Source organism: Electrophorus electricus, chromosome 6, assembly GCF_013358815.1.
Source record: "Electrophorus electricus isolate fEleEle1 chromosome 6, fEleEle1.pri, whole genome shotgun sequence".
NCBI lineage: Eukaryota > Metazoa > Chordata > Actinopteri > Gymnotiformes > Gymnotidae > Electrophorus > Electrophorus electricus.
The window spans coordinates 30,743,350-30,763,712 of NC_049540.1; the positions used below are offsets into that span (position 1 = coordinate 30,743,350).

Genomic DNA, 20,363 nt, shown 5'->3' on the forward strand with positions numbered 1-20,363 from the left:
GACAGCTGTTTATTCAGTTCAGCACATATTCGAGATTAACATTATGCGCCTGTGTAGAAGCGCGCGCAGCTGCCCAACGTTAAGGTATTGCGGCATAATTCAAACACTAGAATATAAAGGGCCCATTTTCCTCCAAAGCTTGAGAAAGAACATGGAGTGAATGCAATAGCCTGACGGGCACTGCTGAGAAAATGTGCTGTAGCTGGCACAAGGATTATTGAACGCGCGTTGTGGGTGGGTCCCTGTCTCCAAACTGGGAGGAGAGGATGGGTGGTTCATTACTCTACGAGCTGTTACGGCACTTCCATTCGGACATACCGCACACAAACACTCCAGCGGAAACCGAAAGCTTACAGCCGCCACCGCTAAAGGCGATAGTAGTAGTCTTAGCTCGGAAATATCCGGGAGATCGGACTTAACAGCTTTCCTTGAAATGGGCAGGCATTGCTACATTTGGATGGACGTAATGACATATTGACTCGCGCGGGGAAAGAGTTTTTTAGTAACGCGCATCGTTTTTTCTAAGGAGGAATGAATTTGGAGCGAATCGCCGATACTGTGAGACCCCAGCCAGCGCGCGACATGGCTTCTACATTTCATTTGCCGAGAAGTTCTAACACAAGAGACACGTTAGAGCATTCAAGCAGCGAGTCTTCAGATACTGAGATAGCAGGTAAGGCCTTCTTTACTCCGTTTTTCTCTCACTTTGCTATGGTTGAATTCTTCTTTCAGTAACACGCCTCGACTTGATATATTAAACTACATTTAGCACGCCCTGTAATTGAAGGGAGTATGTTAGAACAAAGAGGGCGCAGCTTGAATGACACCCATATTCCCGTATGCCAGGGCAGTCAAGCTCACCTGATTTTCAGACTGAACAGTTTGAAATAAGTCACGCGCTCGATGGACTAGAGTTCTGCAATAGTAAAACCTAACCGTAGTACACTACAATAAGAGTAATACTTTCTTTGGCTAGTGGTGTCCTTCGCAACAATGTCCAACACACACACACACACACACACACACACACACACACACACACACACACACACACACACACACACACTATTGGACATTGTTGCGAAGGGCACCACTAATATATATATATATATATATATATATATAAATAAATATATATATATATATATATATATATATATATATATATATATATATATATATATATATATATATATACTTGTCTATTTTCTTTAAAAAAAAAAAATCTTTCACGCATAACTCAAATCAGTAGAAACTTTAGGATACTGTATTTGTGGGCCAATATTTTTTAGTTGGCTGTAGGTACTCGGGTAGAATCAAATACAAGTTTAGCATAATTTCAGGTATAAATATTTTTACAACTTAAACATTTATCAAGTCTGCAAAATGTGCAAATGAACTGTACACACATTAAAACTGTTCTACGGGTTTTTGGTTTGCTAAAGCAAATTTGTTTAATCTTACCATTATTGAACTCTTACAAAAAAGTTCATTTTAACATCAGTTTTTTACCTTAGAAATATAAACCATATAAACTGAACTTCTACAGTGGTCTACGAGTCACAGACTAAAACATTTTCAGTGAGTTCCTAATTTGTAATTTGTCGAGACTGAAGTCTCGAATGTGGTGTGGTAGACACTTTTTGGAATTAAAAAAAAAGGAAAATGATACAAAATGACGCACAGAGTAGTCCTAAAGCCGAAAACTAATTGTATAATGCAGTTATGTCGGGCATAAATGTAAGAAAAGTAATTATGAAATATTTTACGCGGTGAAAAACGTAAATATTTTTACATAAGCAAACAATTCGGCTTTACTCTCCCCAGAGAAAGAAAGAAGCGTTGAGCAAAGAAGCGACGATGGTAACGGAGAGGACCCCAAAAAGAAGAAACAGCGGCGGCAGAGGACTCACTTCACCAGCCAACAACTTCAGGAGCTCGAGGCCACCTTCCAGCGCAACCGCTACCCCGACATGAGCACGAGGGAGGAGATCGCTGTGTGGACAAACCTCACGGAGGCCCGCGTTCGGGTAAGAAAGCACCATTTCGAGTGGACGTAAAAACATTTATTAATTTATCCGTGACTAATTTTAGCACGTAAAAATGAAGCCTGAGCTTGACACACGCACGCACGCACGCACACACACACACACACACACACACACACACACACACACACACACATACTAGATTGAAGGAATAAATGTCAAATAGTACCATGACTGATACTGTTTGTGGAATGTGTAGGTGACCGTAGATAAGTAGACTGGAAAGGTAATGCTTGCGAAATAAACTGAAGGGCTATGGCATCTCTTAGATCCCAGATAATAGTGCACCGTTATTTATAGATTGATTTTAGGGTTGGGGTTAACCCTTGTATCGGTCTACTCATTATGCCTTATTCTCACTTCTTCCGGGTCTAATATATGTGTAGTCTATGCTATGTTAGGCCTCGGGACTGCTGGTTCTGAGCATTTAAAAGGAAATGTGTGTAATTTATTCTGGAAAGGTATTTTAAAAATACTTTCTTTACTTCATAAATCTTAACATACGCTACTTCGCGTGGTCTCGCCATTTTATTCAGCAAAAGCTATTTAGTTTACAGTTAATTCACCAACATTTATTTTATATCAAAATGAATAAATATTTGTAAAAATTTGCAAATAAATATTTATAATAATAATTATTATAAATGCACTCGCATGATTGTTCCACGAACCGAAGAGTGAAAAAGATGGCTACAGCGTAAACTAGTGGCGTCACAATTCCTGCGTCTTTGTGGACAATTCATCAGCATTGTCTCTACACACGGAATCTATTATTGCGTATAATAAGAGTTATTAGGATGGTATCATTTATATTTACCTTTGTTATTGTTGCTGCTATTTTAGGTCTATGTGCCTACATTTTAAAATCTAAGCGCAAACTATAATTTCTCCACGTTTTATTTTAATAGGTGTGGTTCAAAAACAGACGCGCGAAGTGGAGGAAGAGGGAACGCAACCAGCAGATGGATTTGTGTAAGAACAGCTACCTTCCCCAGTTCAGCGGCTTGATGCAGCCGTATGACGACATGTATCCCGCCTACACCTATAATAACTGGACAAACAAAGGCCTGGCTCCAGCCCCGCTGTCCACTAAAAACTTTCCCTTTTTTAACTCAATGAGTCCTCTCACATCCCAGTCTATGTTCTCAGCCCCAAACTCTATCTCGTCGATGAGCGTGGCTTCCAGCATGGGGCATTCCGCGGTGCCTGGCATGCCAGCGACAGGCTTGAACAACATCAGCAATCTAAACGGTATCGGCAGCTCGACGATCAATTCGGCAATGACTTCGTCCACATGCCCATATGGGCCTCCCGGTTCTCCGTACAGTGTGTATCGGGACACGTGTAACTCTAGCCTTGCGACCCTGAGACTGAAATCCAAACAGCACCCAACTTTCGGATACAGCGGTTTGCAGAGTCCTGGCTCCAGTCTTAACGCGTGCCAATACAACAGCTGACGAATTAACGGAGCCAAACACGCGAATCAGGCAAAAGACAACTGGATAAGTTGCAACTGTTCATTTTTCAAATGGATTATGCGGGTTGTCTATGTTTACCTGAACTTGCACAATGATTTAAAATCCATGTTCTGGATTTCAAAGTGATGAAGATATGTTACATTGCAACATTGTAAATAACCTAATGTATTTGAACAAAAACATGCCTGCGTTTAAGATTCCAACAGTTCTTTTTCTGACTTGAGACATGTAGACAGACTGATATAAACTAGGCCTCGATATCATGGTAGTGGAATGTATATAACCTTAATCCTTTTGTGAGTGTCATGTAGCACGGATCTTATTAAAAAACTTTGGTGCAGTCCCTGCCCTGCTTTTTTGCGCGTCTCACAGTAAGTCTTTTGTTTTTATTTACATTTTTTTGTTTTTGTTTTAGTGTTTGTGCGTCGTTGTTCATTATTTGATTTGCTTCTATAGATATATACCTGCCGCATGCTTGAGTGAAAAAATATTTTGTACAGAATTATAAAACGTGTAGGTTAAATCCAAGGAAGCAACTCTGTAATGTACACAGAAATGAAAAGGGGTGTCGTGGTGTGTTTATGAAAATGTTTGAATAAATAAAAATACTTTTTAAATTATACAAATATTTTTAAAATATCGTGATGGCGACGGGGACCTAAAGTCTAGGTCAACCCAGCCTGAATTACAATATGGTGGTATAGCGTTAAAATTCTAAGCGATGACAGCAACTATATTGAGTTGTATAGACTTAGATGTTTTACCACTGCAGTACGAAATGTTTTCACTCACCTTCGAAAGCGACATAAAATTAATAAAATGTATTAATAAATTTAGTTAACCTATTTGTTGAAATAAATTCCTAGACTTCAGTAATTCCTAGACACAGGCTTACCTTACTCTTTAAAATAGTACCAAACATGTAGTAGTATCGGCAACAGATACACTTGCATCAAACATTTAAATATGTTTAACGGACAAAGTACCAGTGTTCATTGGCGTTTTCCTTTTAGCTGCCTGTGTTTACATTAACTTTCTGGAATAGCTAGTCCATATCAGTTAACAAATTCATTTGTAATTCTGCGCTTGTTCTTGTAAAGCTGTCTCAGCCTTGGTCACTTATCCTAGTTTAGATTCATGGACGTGTAGGTTCTGTTATACACATAATGCTGTAAACAATCATTTTTGATCCTATATATCTTAACCCAGATTTCTGATGCGCACATAGTTTAGTTGCAATGTTACTCGCAGATTAAGCAAGATTATGATTTTGGTATGGTAAAAATTTAAAAACAAATGCAAGCGTCGATCAGTGCAAAGGATTATCTCTTTATCTTAGTTTCAACTATCTATTTACAACTTCCTATTAAATTTAATTATTCATAAGGTGATATAAGTCTATTAACGTGAGATAAGTAAATGTTTACTACCCCAACCTGAAGTTACAGCTTCGTTAAATATAATACACAGTAATTAAATTTCAGTTGATGCAGATAAACAAAAAATACATAAATAACCAAATAACCAAATACAATTTAATTTTATTATTACGTTATATTTTATATATATTCACATTGGCTGGTGGATTTTTAAGGAACACAGGTGCACAAGCTTGCCGATCAGAAACAAAAATTGCATATTTACTGTCAGTGTGGTCTTAAATACATATGCTAGTTACCATAAAGTTGTAAGTAAGTATTATAACATTGTGTATAAGAGATAATTGTAAACCAAAAAGGTTCAAACCACAAATAAAACATATTAGCTATACCAACCTAAATAAAACAGCAGCATTGTGAATAATCACATTTTGCTAAAAAATAATAGACACAAAATTAATGCGTAGTTCACTTGAAATAACACGTGTTTGCATTCCTTGTCACTTTTTGCTTTCTCTGTTCTTCTTGCCTGAGTAAATCTTCTTCCAAGATGTAACAGAAGACACACATACCTTGGTACAGAGCTTCTGCAATGTCTTAATTAACGCTAACAAGACAAAATCAGAGTAATATGGCATTTGGACAAATAAAGGACTACATATTCAAACAGTCATATTGTTTATGTTGTGTACATAGCAGAGTGCTATAAACTGGCACATTTACACACACAGTTTTTGTCATAAAATACTTGTGTTATTTTATAAAGGTAAATGTTAGGTTAATTCATAAAAGTTCATTTGGCAAAAGTTTTACAGCAGAGCTCACCTACACACCTACACACACTATCATCCTACAACGTCCACACACATGCTATACAGTGCACAACCTGTGCATTTAGTGCTTATACAGAGAGCTTGTGCAGAAATAGGTAACTACCATATGACATCCAGCACAATAACTATAATAACTAGAACCCTTTGTAAATAACAAGAATATAATAGCCAGAATCTGCAGTAAATAACTAGCCTATAATAACAATAACTAAGATACTTATATAGTTAATTTTAGATTTTGAGTATGCTGAGATTTATTTCAATATATTTCATAAGGTTTTGGGGTTTTTTTTAATGAAGACATTCATCCTCACTAGTTCTTAGTCTAAAGAGTTTACCTACCATGTCAGATGACACTGAGAGAATGAAAATAAACCCAAATCAAAGCAAACATTTCTAACAGACCACCATTCAGATAGTCCTCTGACCATGAACAATAATGAAACCTGCTAGAGTAAAACTAAATCCAACTTTGCTACCATAGAAGACACTCCACACCAAACAGTTATCCAGTCTAAGAATGATTAACTAAATGCGCTAGTGATAGTGGGTTTGACCCAGATGTGTGTGGGTGTTGTTCACCTGATTTCTGTGGGTGGTGACCACCTGTTCAGGGTTTTCCCCGGCAGGTCCATCAACATGTCATTCACACATGTGGACAAAAACTATAACAACAAAAAAACAACTATAATTAAATACTGGGTTAGGGTTAACCCTAACTCTCAAATGTTAAATACTTAAAAAAAACTAAATAAACCAATATTTGAATAATCTCAAAAAGTTGATGATATGGACAAAATATCAAATTTCTAAATTCTAAATATGAAATGGACTAAATACTTCAATGACAAATGTACAATGTGTGCTTCCTTACACAGAACTTTGCTGTAATAAAATGGTGGCTTTAACAAAAGTCAGAAAAGCTACATAAAATATATAGCCATGAGAATTTGCAACTCCATGTGTATATGTAATAACATTTTACATTTATGGCATTTAGCAGACACTCTCATCCAGAGAGACTTACAAAAGTGCTTTGTCATCTATTCATAGAACGTATCCTAGCCAGCACAGTAGGTTAGAGTCCAAGATACAGTTTAACTAGAATACTGCTAAATACAGGAATTAGTGCTGATACATAGAATAATGGCATAATGGGCATAAGTGTTATACAAAACAATGCCAAACAAGTGCTAGAAGAGTTGTTGTTTAATAGTAGTACAACATTTCAATAAGTGCAGCATTAGTGGTCATTTAAATACTCTGCATACAGATGAATCTTCCCTCTGCGTTTGAAGACTGCATGAGTCTCTTCTGTCCGGACAGCCATTGGAGATTCATTCCACCAACTGGGATCCAGGACAGAGAAAAGTCTCCAAGCTTGTCTTCCATGAAACTTGAAGCATGGTGTTTCAAGCCAAGGTTCAAAGGCTATGACCATTTTCATCATGCATGGAGGGGCTGGTCCATTTTTGGCTTTGTAGGCAAGCATCAAGGTTTTAAATCTGATGCAGCAACTACTGGAAGTTATTGAAGAGAGCATAGCAGTCATAAGAGTGGAGTGACATATGTAAATTACTTTGTGTGTGTATGAAAAGACCTGAATGAGCAACATAGATTGACCACATTTATTAGAAGTAATGTCATGGCACTACCTATAAAACCTTTTATCTTTGTTTAGGACCACCTTACAATTAATTGTTTTAAGCATATTACAGTGCCACATTTTAAAATCTGATAATGAACTGATGCAATTCCTGTAACCCAACATATACAAAACTTCAGAAGCAGTCTTATTCTACTATAATCCAACACAGAACTCTGGAATAGGATCTATCCTACAAAATCACCAATAATGTGGATCTGGGAAAGTTTAATCCAGAGGTGTCATCTGAACTTTATTCATTTTTGAAGGTCAGTTTGAAATGTTCAGGTTGAAATCTAACATTGAAGTAGAGGAGAGGAACTGCTCCATAAAAGAAGAATAAACTGTAAAGTGAACACATGTAGTTAGTAATTACACTGAGCAACAAAATGCTTATTTTTTTGTTTCACAAATTAAAATACAAGGACTGTACAGTACAGTCACCTGGTTTTTAAGTGAAAGAGCAATTAAATTTTACATGAAGTATATATGACTTATTCATAAATACGGCTGTATTACATTTCCTTTATTACAACTATATTTGGGTGAATTTTATTTTAGTGTGACTTCTATTTATAATCTATAGTCTACACTTTCACAAAATAAATAATTAGATTTGTACTTTTATTGTATTGTTTATCTCCCACTCTTTAATATATTGTTTGTGCTTATTATCTTAACAAAACAACCTGTTTGTAGACATTAGTTTTAAACAGTTGGGGGCTCCTTTAATTTAACCTCTCCTTTAAGTGAACACACACAACTCAAGGAGGAGATTCATTCTCAAACATTCAAAAGAATGATAGTAAAATGAGAGAGAACTTAATTCCCTCTATGTGCAGAGTCCTTAACCACATAGCACCATTCAAAAACAGAACTCCATTGCAGAATTTATATGGATAATAGAGATCTATATAAAATCACTGTTCCATGGTTCATGTAAATTGCTTCTACTGTGGTCCTAATTAAATCTTAGATGTTTTAGCAAGAAGATTAATGAAAGGGATGAGTCAGAACTGCTTTGGGGCATCAGCTGTGTTTAATTATATATGATTCCACTTCTGGCTCCTGGACCTATCTGGCTATTACAACTGACAAACTTCTGAGCAGAAAACCCAGAAGCCTGAGAGTTTATTAAGAACTTTAAATCAGTGGCCTAGTTTTCATTTCAACTTTGGAGAGGACACCATTCACACCATCCTACCCAACAGATTATATGAGCTGTGTGAGCAGGAATTTTGAGGGGGGCATATCCCCCCCTAAAAACCTATGCTTATACTTTGAATACAACTCAAGATTAAACATACTTGTGAGACAACTAAGCTCTACAGCAAAAAAAAAAAAAAAAAAAAAAAAAAAAAAAAAAAAATGTACTAAAGAGCTTTAGTTGGATATCCATGATGACCACTTGGTGATGACCTTTCCACTGAACAGTCTGATACAGTAGTCCATTAGGATGATGCCAGTGGTGCAGTCCACAGGAACTCAAGTCCATTTATTAATAGTGTCTTTGAATACATATATAAGACTTACTTATACATGACTTATTTGCATATGACTTACTGTCAGATAAACATGACAGAGCCCAAATACCCAGAATTTTTGGGTTTTTATAATCCAAATAATGATGCAATCAAGGCTCTTACAATTTTTGTAAGTAGCCTATACAATTGTTCTGGTTTTTGCCAGAACTATTTTACCAGTTTTGAAACTTCAAATAAAAGAGCATAAAGCACAGATGGTGTGTAATGCAACCAAAAAAATAACTGTCGCAAACATAACGGTTTTTTCTCGACATACACATTCATAAAAAAAACCTATTGTGTATATTGAAAAATTACAATATACAAAAAATATATAATATATATAAAAAGACTAAATAGGAAACATGAATAGCTTTAAGTTATTTGCTGAAAGTGATTTGTTCAAAGAACTAAAAAAAAGATTTTCTGGCAACGAGGTCGTCATTTATGAGGCAAATTGCAATTAAGTTATTCATATACACTCCTTCTTTCACAGAGAAGAATGAGTGCATAAGATTAATTTATTAATTGCAATTTGCAACTCGTGCGTCCGAATTAGAGTACGCTGAGATTGCACCTAAGTGTTAGAACGTATAATATATCTTACACCTTAGATCGATAATGCAAATAATAATAATAATAATAATAATAATAATAATAATAACAACCTACCCAGGATTGATCACCTACCAACGGCTTCCGAAATAGAAAATCGACTAGGCAATAGACTTGTTGCTTAATCAGAAATCTCCTATATCTTACACGCTTCTAGTGTTTTTGACGTTGCAGTTTCCTCTGTCCTCCTATACCAGTTTTTAAGAAGACTACCTCGATAAATAACTATGAACCGCACGTCCAAAATAAAGGCATCATTTTACACTGCAATTATTTTGCAGTCAATGACTGATTAGAACAGAGAATACCTAGAATACAAACAGACTTGAAGGACGCTATCAAAATGTTGGAGCAGGGAAAACATCCTATTTTATTAAGGTGTTCAATGGATAGTAATGTTTCACATCAATTATTTTAAAACAGCAAAACGTCTGAAACTTTCGTTTACCATTTAATAATATTGCGCACGTGTTGTAGACAGTATGCGTTTAATCCTTTAATGCGCCTGTCCATCCCAGTTAGAATATACATAGGCTACGGCCTGAGCCGTCTCAACCAGCTGCTCTACATATATGACTGCTGGGAAGACACACCCCAGCTCCCGGCAGAAGTCGTCAATAATTTATTTTACTCTTTAAATTAATCAAATACAAAACTAATACTGCTTAATTCAGTAGCGCACCACAAAATAGCTTGGCCTGGGCTACTTGTGCAAATAGGCCTATTAAACAGAGGTCTACATCAAAAGCTTTTCAAAACCAAATTGCATTGTATTAGACCTTACATAGGCTATAGCAAATGTATCTACAGATTACATGGATTAGGCTATCGGAAACATATACAGGTACAAATTAATTATCAAAGGATTGCAGCAAATAATCCCTCCTTTTACCCAGGGCCATTAACCGAGGTCTAGAAAACGAGATTCGATTTTTATATTTATATACAATCAGCCTACATATTTTGTGCTGTATCCAACTGTAGTATTAGGCTACTGAATAGCCTAGCTGTGTGAAACGGCAAATAAGAGCTGTTTTAGTCAAAACTAAGGTGAAATGGTAAAGGAAATTACAACATTTGTTATTTTTTTTATGAAACATGAACATTTTATCAAAGGGAACCAAGTAAAAAAAAAATTTATTTGATAAAATCAGCAACGATATTATCAACTAGGTATTATCAACTATAAGCAAAAAAAATGTACACTGGTGAATTTTAAAAAATATATATTAATCCCATGTTATGAAAGCACAAGTGTAACTTCGGAGATCGGATACGGTGACTGTGGAAACCTGTGGAGAACCTCCACAGGTTTCCATGGAAACCAGGCTGCTCAGTCACTCGCTTAGCTAGCTAGCGTCAGCTATTATCTTTATCTTTAAAAAAAAAAACAAACGCAACCAATTAACTGAAAGGTATTTCTGAAATATTATTAGCAATCTCTTTCCAACGCAGTTTAATTGTGGACTTGTAACTTCGTTTTAGTTAGTTGTCTAAAGATCTTTTTATATTGTAGAGTAACTATAGTAACTAAATATTAACGTACTAGCTAACGTTGCCCTAGGTCTTTCAGTTAATTTAACAAAATGCACACTAGAAATGTAGAATCCCATATGTACATTTAAGAAAAAAATTACCTAATTTAAACACGCCTAATATTACTGCTGCTATTCGTTTTCCGTTCCTCATAATCAACTTAGTCAGCCATTGATACGCTCTAAACGGTCATAACTGAGAATCAGAGGGATTACAATCAGAAACCCTTTAGCTAAATCGATCACTTTTGTTAACCATTATATTACTGCGAGATAAGATGCACATGGGGTTTAAAATCATGTACAAACGCGACTGTCATTTACAAAATCTTTTACAAAATCATTTGATCGCACATAGTAGGTTAATCAACAAAATTACCATAATTTGGAGCTCTGGCATCTCAATATTAATCACCAGTTGGTTTAGGGGACAATGACATCAGTACAGATATTTACAGTTAATCATTTTAATTTGGGTATTTCAGATGTTTGGTAGGGATTTAGGATCCATTAATTTTTTAGCGTGAGACGTACAATGGACTAATTTTATGGAAAGTTCTAAGGATAATTTCTCACTGATATCCAACATAGTGTATGAAATGGCTAACTCAATTTTTATATCAATATCACAACTCAAAACCTACTGTTTGTAACTGGAATTTACCTTTCTTGTATTTATGAGTAAAAAAATTATAATAATAAAGCAGACATTCAAGAATAATTTTGCAGCAATCTTGTTGACAATTTTGCCTGCCTCCTAAGTTCCAGGGCATGAGGAGCTAAGTGTAGTAGGAAAGCTCTTTCAGAAAGTCTCTCAGCAGGCCAATACAACCAATCTCTGTGATGACCGAGTAGATGGGGAGACCAACAAATGTGAAATTATCCTTTGACTGTCCTACATAGTCAGTGCAACTTTATCAATAAATTTGGCCAGCCGGATGTCTTTCTTTGACAGTCCTCCGCAGTCATGTGTTGTTAGGGTGATCTGAACCTGGAAGAGAGCACAGAATGCAATTATAGGGCAAAAAAAAAAAAAAAAACCTCCCCCGCCCACACACACACACACAAGAAATGACACACCATCAGCAAAAAAAATCAAGCACAGTGGAAAGTAGCACTTGCAGAGTCTAAAAGCTCCAGACACTTTATTAAAGACAGGATTAATGGCTAAATTTTATGCACTGCAGTCCAACTGCCACCAGTAACTCAGAGGCTAAAGTGTGATTCACAGAGATTTGAGGCCTTGTTTGTCATATCCACTGCTACTTATTTTGCAGAGACAGAAGAAGGGGGTTCTTTGGGAAAAGATTTTCACCATAAACTGTCAGGATTATTTTCCAATCTTCTCTCCTTTTCTTCCTGGGCCTCAGTACTTGGTGTGAAATGTGAGCTAGTTCACTACATAGCATGATTGTTTGCAATGTAAACCCAATGTGTTCAAAGGGCCTTGGGCCCTCTCTTGCTTTCTCCTGAGCAGCACTCTAAACCTCTAACCCTAACACTCTAAAGCACTGCTCCAGGGTGAAGCATTGGTGGCTCAGTGGAAGTTATTACCTTGTTATAAACATTGAACCACTCTGGATGATGGTTCATCTTCTCTGCTTGCAGAGCCACTCTAGACATGAAGCCAAAAGCCTGCAGAAAAGAAAACAGACTATTTTAGAAGTGGAAGGTTCCTCAATTAATCTAATTCCTAGCCTCAGTATGCAGTGAGCTCTTCATTTTCCAGTGGTCCACAGTGCTGGGGCTTGATACAGGCTACAGTCTTACTGTTGATACACTTCAGTTCTGAGCTTCCAGCATCCCCAGGTCCCAGTCTACAGCTCCAGGTAAGCATTAATGCTTTATTGACTAATGCAAAACTACAACAGTTATAGACAGCACAACCCCTCACATTACATCACAATCATCAAAGTGGGAAAATACTAGACAGCCACCAAATTAAATCAAAATTATGAAAAACCTTAAACAGTTTTTGATCAACATTAAACCCAATATAAGCATCATGGTCTGCCCATGCTCTAGGGAAACACAAAAATATTTCCTGTAAGGCTCAATTATTGCCTTAGTTTTGGTGCGTTTGTGTTTCCAAATTATTCAGTTTTATTGTGTGGTATAGCTGTACATATAGATTATTAATTATCATTGTGGTGCAATATAGAAATCATTACACAATACAAGGTAAACAAACAAAGAGGTGAAAATTTCTAAAAAGATCTAGTTGAGATGGATAGCCTATGAAAACAGTCATTTTAGAGCATTGGTTAGGGTTAACTGAGTTGGCTTACTAGTGGAACTGAGGGAACATCCACACACGTGTGTTCCAATCAGAGGCCATTCAGAGTGTGATTATGTGAATTCTAATTGCCTACAAAGAAAGACAAAATCTTTTGCCTGCTGTGGGGAAGGAAAAAACATCAGCACCAGCCATTTCAGAGTAATTTCCCTCTGCAATCTCAATTAAGCCTCTAAACGCTTCCTTGGATAATTAGATCAACTGACCCACCATTGTACACCAACTATCTTTGCAGTCCAATCTGTTCGCCTGTCCAACTTCTGACATAAAGAGACAGAGGTACTTGCAAGAGGAAATTGCTTGGACTCTAGTGTGTTGTAACCAATTTCCAACACATGATGTAACACGATCAGGAACTTGATCAAACTGGCCATCAAGGAAACTCTCTCACAATCAATTTAAAATAATTGGAAGATTTCTGCAACTTGACCCAATCTGAGCAAGGAGTCTGTTCTTTCTCAGCTTTCATTAAAACTTTGGCAATTATTAAATAACTGACCCTGTTGACTGCTGTCAAAGCTTTGCCTTTATCTGACATGGATTGAATCTACCAGATAAAGTGAACCTATTCCCTCTTTTCATTTAAACATGCTGGTCCACATTGTGAATGACAGAACTGAATTGAAAAAGGTTGCAACAAAGAGTTTAACCCTCCATACTCATATGTACAAAACAGTGTTTTAAATGTTCTTCAGCCAAGCTACTCTGAAAACCCTATCCCAGACTACACTGATTGGGCTCCTCTTCTGGAGTTACTTTTAGTTAAGAAGAGTAAAAAAAAAATAAATAAAAATATCTTATGCTCTCCCCCCCCCCCCCCCCAAACACATACACTCACACACTCACTCACTCATCAGTGGAACACCTTCGAAGACTCTAACTCCTGCCTTTGACACCAAATCCAAAAGAGGTCAAGGACCATGGTTCTCTGGCTCTTTGTTTACCTTCATTGTGTGGAACACTCTCCTCTGCCCCAGCCACTCTCCAGTCTGTCAAAATCAGGCAATTTCACTTGACATACTGCAGGCCCTTGTCTCAAATAATCAGAACCAGCCGGTCTTGGGTCGGCATGCCAACCGCCCCCAGCCCGCCAGTTTAGGTGCATTTTGGGCTATTATGGCATGATTGTCATAAAACTCTGAATGAGGGAGTTTTGACATTGGACGCTATTCCATGGTTGCAACGAGGCTGAAATACAGCCCTACATTCAAACACATATGCTGGTTATTTACAGATAGGTTTTCGGCGGCGCGGTGCAGGGCTTAGGGACACCCGGTCCTCATGCCAGGCCTAAGTGCATGCAGATTCTGGCACGCTTTGCTTCACAAGTCCCAAACACCACCTCCCTGCATGATTATTATCCCGTGTCCAACAGCCAAAATGCAATGTCGCAGCCTTCATGCCTCCAGAGAAAATCAGCTAATGCCATGATCATTACAACCCTTATATAAAGCCCACAGGCCCTCACAGGCATGTTATTGCTGCTTTCCTCCCACTGACTGCACCAATGTAGCATGGCTCAAATGGTGGCCCACTCTTCAAAGTTCTTTAAAATACCCTTTAAAGACATTCTTCACCAAGAATATGTATGGTTGAGGCTTAGCTAATACAGGTGTTTCAGGAGCAGTGCATTAAAACTTACAGTACAGTAAACTTCTCATTGTAAGAGATGTATAGTGGTTGTCATTATCTGTACACACACACACACACACACACACACACACACACACACACACACACACACACACACACCCACCCACCCAGCCAGTGAGAGAGACAGACAAACAATGAAGGAAAGATGGTCCCCTTATTTCAACTCAAGATTGGTGCAGAAAAAAACCTCAGACCTTTCCCTGAGACGATTAGTGACTTCAGCATTTCTGACAAACAGCCAGTAGTCTGGTTTCTCCAAAGAGTCCAGCTTTGTCTTATATAACACAACTGGAGTATGTCCAATAAGGAAAAGGTTTTTAAGAGATTGTCAGATGGAGCCTTATGTAGGAATGTAGACTTTGGATGTTTTGGGGTTCTGCACACCCACTCTTAAGGTATTCAGTTGCAGGTGGGTGGAGGGTGAACACCAACAGTGAACAGCCCTGTGTTTCACATGCCCAGACCTGATGTAGTGCATCATTATAGGACATGTTCCACTAGCTTTCAAAGAGGTTATTTTCAAGAATATTGCTGAATATTGCCATGATTTATTCAGAGTAAAGGTTGTGTGCATACGTGTTGTGTAAACCCTTGGAGCAGGGTTCAGAGTTTGAGGTTAATAGTTATTTTTCCTCTTTAAGCACATAAAATTATTCACATTAAGACAGTAAAATATTGTACAAAATAATTTTAAAACAGAAAGTGTGTTATATGCATATAAACAGCTACTCCAAAAATGGGTTTTCATTGTTTAAAACCGATTTTAAATGACTGATCATAATCCATGTATAACTTTTCTGTTCATCAAAAGGTGGATTCACACATGAATCAGACATTACTCTTTCAATAAATGCATCATGACAGGCCAAAACGTAAAATGCATAAATTACAACTCAAAGTGTGATACAAAGAAGCTCTCATCATTCATTAGATACAACACAACAATTTCTACTAGTGACTGGAGACTGATGCACTTTCATCTGCAGTGTCAAAAGATGCTCCCCAGTGAGCCAAAACATTAAATCCACACAGTCACCTTGAGCAGAAGCAACATGACATTTGCTTCCTTTCAAACACAGCAGACTGAGTCTCATGGAAAACACTGGGATACACCAAATCAGCTTTAGAGAAGCTACCTGATCAGATTTTCTCTTAAAGAGCTCCATAGGAAACCGCCTTTACCACAATCATGAACAAGACAAAATCTACAACAAACACACAAAACAAAGAATGAAAATGGCCAAGATAATGGGAAAAAAAAATGTAAGGATGACTGCAATAACTGAGTGGTAAACATTGAACCACAGCAGGACAGTAACATACAGAGACACACAAACACACAGAGAGAGACACAAACATGCACACATACAGACACATATAGAAGAAACAAGACCAACAAATACACATAGAGGAGCAACATGTGGAATAGTTAGACAGTTAGTGGTTTTTTGAGCCAGATGAAACATTTTAGCCAATTTGACTGTTTGTGAAAGAAATCATTTTGATCGAAACCTCAACTGCACTCCAGCTGAGCTCTGGTCCCTATCAGGGTGATCAAATCTGACACACAACCCGGGCAAAAAGAAACAAGGGGGGGAGGGGGGGAGCCACTGCTTCAGACCTGAGGAAGTGTAAAAACAGGATAATGTGGTGTAATGGAGCTAAAACAACTAACGTCTGGATTAGTGACCTCAGGTTGACAATGCAGGTTGGCCCAGTAGTAGGAAAAAAGAAGAAGGGAACTATGATACTGTGATATTATCTTCTGCAGGTAGACTAAAGAAACTACAATACTGTGACAATACCTGGTGCAGGTACGCTAAGCGAAACATGATACTGTGATATTCCCTGGTGCAGGTATGCTAAGGCTTCCACTAAAAACTGCCCATTACTTCACACGACGGAAAACGAACAAACAAAAACAAACAAACATACATTTCTATATTATATTATTTTGGTCAGTCAGTGGGAACTGTTTACAAATAAAGATACACATGTAGTAGCTCAGAATGAAAGCGGGGGAAAAAAAAAAAAAAAAAACACCTCTTGACTAATCTTTAAGCATATATAAGATCCCTTTAACAAGTGAGTCAAACTGGAGGTCCACCAAATTGATTTCCACCTGCAACCAATCAGCTGAAAGACATAAATCTGAGACTTTCTGGGAGAACACAGCCAGCTGTCTTTTTTGATTCTTATGAAAACTCTACTTGATGGCCCCTGAAGTATAAAACAAACACAGAGACTCCCACAGGGCCTCCAGAAACTCCTAATGAGTGAGGGAGTCCATCCCATTAGCATGGAGCCTATTGATCAATGACAATGAAGCACTGCCATGAGGGAGTGTGTTCTGTTTCAGACTGAGGAGGCAGCTATGGCAAGTTTCATATTGCACTTAAGGGCAACACTACACACTTGGAGCTGTTACCCAGCCATGAGTCAAGTAGCAGAAGCTTTGCACAGGGCACGTTGTGAATGGAAGCATGTTCTGCTGAACACAGGCATGCAGAAGAGTACAGCATTTTTTTTTTTTTTAAGATTTTGTCGCCAAGCCCACGGCCTGCGACACCACATACTGTGGCACGTTTGTCAATGCGTCCATCCATGAAAACACCAATAATGCAACTTCGAAATCTCCCTGTAAACACTGAAAATGAATAGCCTCCATATGAATACATATGAAAACTCTGTCTGAAATGTACTGTTTCTCTGGAAAATCTGTGCACTTTACTACAAAAAGAATTTATATATATATATATATATATATATATATATATATATATATATATATATATATAAAAATATAAATATATATATATAAATATAAATTATATATATATATAAATATATATAAATATATATATAAATATAAATATATATATAAATATATATATAAATATATATATATATATATAAATATATATATATATATATAAAAATATATAAATATATATAAATAAATTCTTTGTAGTGTATATATATATATATATATATATATATATATATATATATATATATATATATATATATAAATATAAAAATATAAAGGAATTGTAAGACATTATGGCTGCCTCATTATATTGGTTATTAAGAAGACACCAGGATCATCCATAGTTATCATGTTATTTGATACATTCATTGTTTTCTAAAATGTAAAAAAAAAAAAAAAAAAAAAAAAAAAAAAGGTAAAATTAAACTGTAGGCATGTCCAAACTCTTGACTGGTAGAGAATCAAGGTTATATTTTCACAGCACAGCACAGCACAACATTCTGGAAGATTTTAAGCAGGATTTAAAGAATGATGTCTCTCTTGTTTTCATAAGTAAAGAAAACACACCAAGGCTGCTCAGAAAGGTGTTGTGCCTGTGGTTATGTAGAAAAAGATATTAAGACAGTACAAGAAAAAAATATGTATTACTATAATACCTATTCTGATTAATGTGCTAGTCAACATTAGACATTTAAACAACAAGCCAGCACTGAAAAGTGCATACCAGAATGACAGGTGTTGGGGTTAATATGTGTTGTTGGGTGAGGGTGCGGTGTTGGGGTTCGGGTTAGGGTGGGGTGTTGACAGAAAACAGAAGACCTGTGGGAGAAAACTATACTGAAACAGCAGTTATAATATGCAGAGAAGACAGTGTGCTGAGTGAGTGCACCTGGTTGAATGTTTTGAAGTGCAGTTCCTTATATAGAGCATCTCGACCCTCCACCTCCACCCAGCCTGTGGCCTTCAACTCCATCAGCAGTGGCTCTCTCTCTCCTGCAGTCAGCCAGAGTGAGTCTGTAGCCTTTAAAAAAAAAAAAAAAACAAAAAAAAAAAAACAACAACACACACCCACAGCTCCTAGTGCAGTAACTCTTCCTACTGTCACTGTTAAAAGCCCAGAGAAAGAAGCATGAGAGGTGTAACTGAAATAATCCATTTCCTACTAAAGTACATATTAACATACCTGAAAGTTACCAACATAGTAACTGAATAACTAGTCCCCTCATTTCACAGAGGGACATTGGCTGAGAATTTTTGCACCATCTGCTGGTTAATAACAACAGTTATCACTGCCTATTGGCTGTGATCAGAAGTCAAGCTTGCATCCAACTGTTTGTGGTATCAAAGCATGACGTTCAATTGAACTGTTATGGTTTTATTTTTGAAATCGCCAGTTTGAGAAGTAACTCCAGTCCAGTCAGTCAGATCTGCTCAGATTAGTTTTAAATCTGAAGACTGCAGGAGAGAAAAAAAAAAGATGAAACGGCAAAAGTGTAATAGGGAAACTAACAGTAGATTTAGTCAGTATTAGAGTAAATGTAGTCGGTGTTAAAGTAAAATTAGTCGTGCAAAGGTACAGTACAAGCACCATATTAAAGAGTTTTTTAAGGGCCTTCATGCACTCGTATGTCGTGTGTAAGATGGTTAATAACTTATAATACGGAGGTCGAGACTCTGAGATAATTAGCATGTTACAGAGTACCACATTTTCTTCTATGTAATATTTAAGCTTTAGCACAAAAAAAACCCAAAAAAACAAAAAAAAAAAATTTAACTTCTCAGAACGGCTTTATGTTTGATTTACAACACGGTTAAAGTCTACTTCCGATGTCCACAAGATGGCAGTTGAAATCCTTGCAGGCTCCCGTCCACCACTGAGTGAAATTTACGTTCCAACTATGGCCTCAGTGACCCATTTCTGACTTTTTAATCACCGAAGCCCTGTACAAGTAAGCCTAGAGGGTGATGTAAAACTACTATAAGAGTATCAGCGAGGTAACAAAGTTATACCAAATTATTTTGGATAGATTTACATGCGTTTATATCCATACTATTGGAATCAAAGGCTGGTTGCTAATAGCCACCTAAATAACGTTAGTTCACACTTGGCGCGTGTACTCATCATAAAAGTCAGAATCAGCTTTTCATTTCGGACTCTCAGATCGATGATCTTCATAAATCCAAGATCCAGGTTATATTGTGGAAATCGCAAAGACAACGCAGATAACTGGTATAAGTTATCTGCACCAGGTGCATCGGTTTGGTAACTAGCTAGCATACAATCCCTACAATGGGATCATGCTTTGAATAAGAAACAAGAATTCTTACCATTTTGGCTGTGCGTGTAGAAGGAAAAATATTTCCCTGCTTGGAAAAAATACTGCACAATTCACTACATGACCTAAACATTAACCAATGCATAATCCCCTCAGGGGACAAAGTATACTACACACTGATACTTTCTCAACCGCGTTGTTGTGCAGCCACGCCACGAAACTTGGCTGCCTTTTGTTGTGCCTGAAGAAAAATATCGCATCCCGCTTGCAAAACGTGCAAATGCGCAGAGAACATTGCAAAAGTGCGCGCAA

General features: G+C 37.1%; 2 protein-coding genes across 3 annotated transcripts; one reads left to right on the forward strand and one right to left on the reverse strand.

Moving 5' to 3' along the window:
- The first annotated feature begins 389 nt into the window (after positions 1 to 389).
- On the forward strand, positions 390 to 4,086 carry pitx1 (paired-like homeodomain 1). The gene is made up of 3 exons (XM_027032890.2): positions 390 to 673; positions 1,828 to 2,030; positions 2,957 to 4,086. The coding sequence occupies exons 1-3, from the start codon at positions 532 to 534 to the stop codon at positions 3,503 to 3,505; spliced, it is 894 nt and encodes a 297-aa protein (XP_026888691.1). The 5' UTR covers positions 390 to 531; the 3' UTR covers positions 3,506 to 4,086.
- A 5,787-nt stretch (positions 4,087 to 9,873) lies between these two features.
- LOC113592133 (pterin-4-alpha-carbinolamine dehydratase 2-like) lies at positions 9,874 to 20,290 on the reverse strand. Of its 2 annotated transcripts, none has more exons than XM_027032891.2 (4): positions 20,104 to 20,290; positions 18,665 to 18,796; positions 12,611 to 12,691; positions 9,874 to 12,047 (listed from the first exon to the last, which is right to left on the reverse strand). In XM_027032891.2, the coding sequence occupies exons 1-4, from the start codon at positions 20,194 to 20,196 to the stop codon at positions 11,952 to 11,954; spliced, it is 402 nt and encodes a 133-aa protein (XP_026888692.1). In that variant the 5' UTR covers positions 20,197 to 20,290; the 3' UTR covers positions 9,874 to 11,951. The 2 variants fall into 2 exon arrangements, with proteins under 2 accessions (XP_026888692.1, XP_026888693.1); XM_027032892.2 differs by having other exon boundaries at positions 18,665 to 18,768; positions 20,104 to 20,192.
- Positions 20,291 to 20,363: the final 73 nt, after the last annotated feature.

Excerpts from the sequence above, each read along its gene's own strand:
- pitx1 (XM_027032890.2), top strand. The coding sequence starts at position 532 with ATGAATTTGGAGCGAATCGCCGATACTGTGAGACCCCAGCCAGCGCGC. Across the intron at positions 674-1,827 it reads TTCAGATACTGAGATAGCAG|AGAAAGAAAGAAGCGTTGAG; the intron begins GTAAGGCCTTCT and ends TACTCTCCCCAG. Across the intron at positions 2,031-2,956 it reads TCACGGAGGCCCGCGTTCGG|GTGTGGTTCAAAAACAGACG; the intron begins GTAAGAAAGCAC and ends TTATTTTAATAG.
- LOC113592133 (XM_027032891.2), bottom strand. The coding sequence starts at position 20,196 with ATGCATTGGTTAATGTTTAGGTCATGTAGTGAATTGTGCAGTATTTTT. Across the intron at positions 12,692-18,664 it reads ACTTCAAAACATTCAACCAG|GCTTTTGGCTTCATGTCTAG; the intron begins GTGCACTCACTC and ends TCTTTTCTGCAG. Across the intron at positions 12,048-12,610 it reads GGTTCAATGTTTATAACAAG|GTTCAGATCACCCTAACAAC; the intron begins GTAATAACTTCC and ends GCTCTCTTCCAG.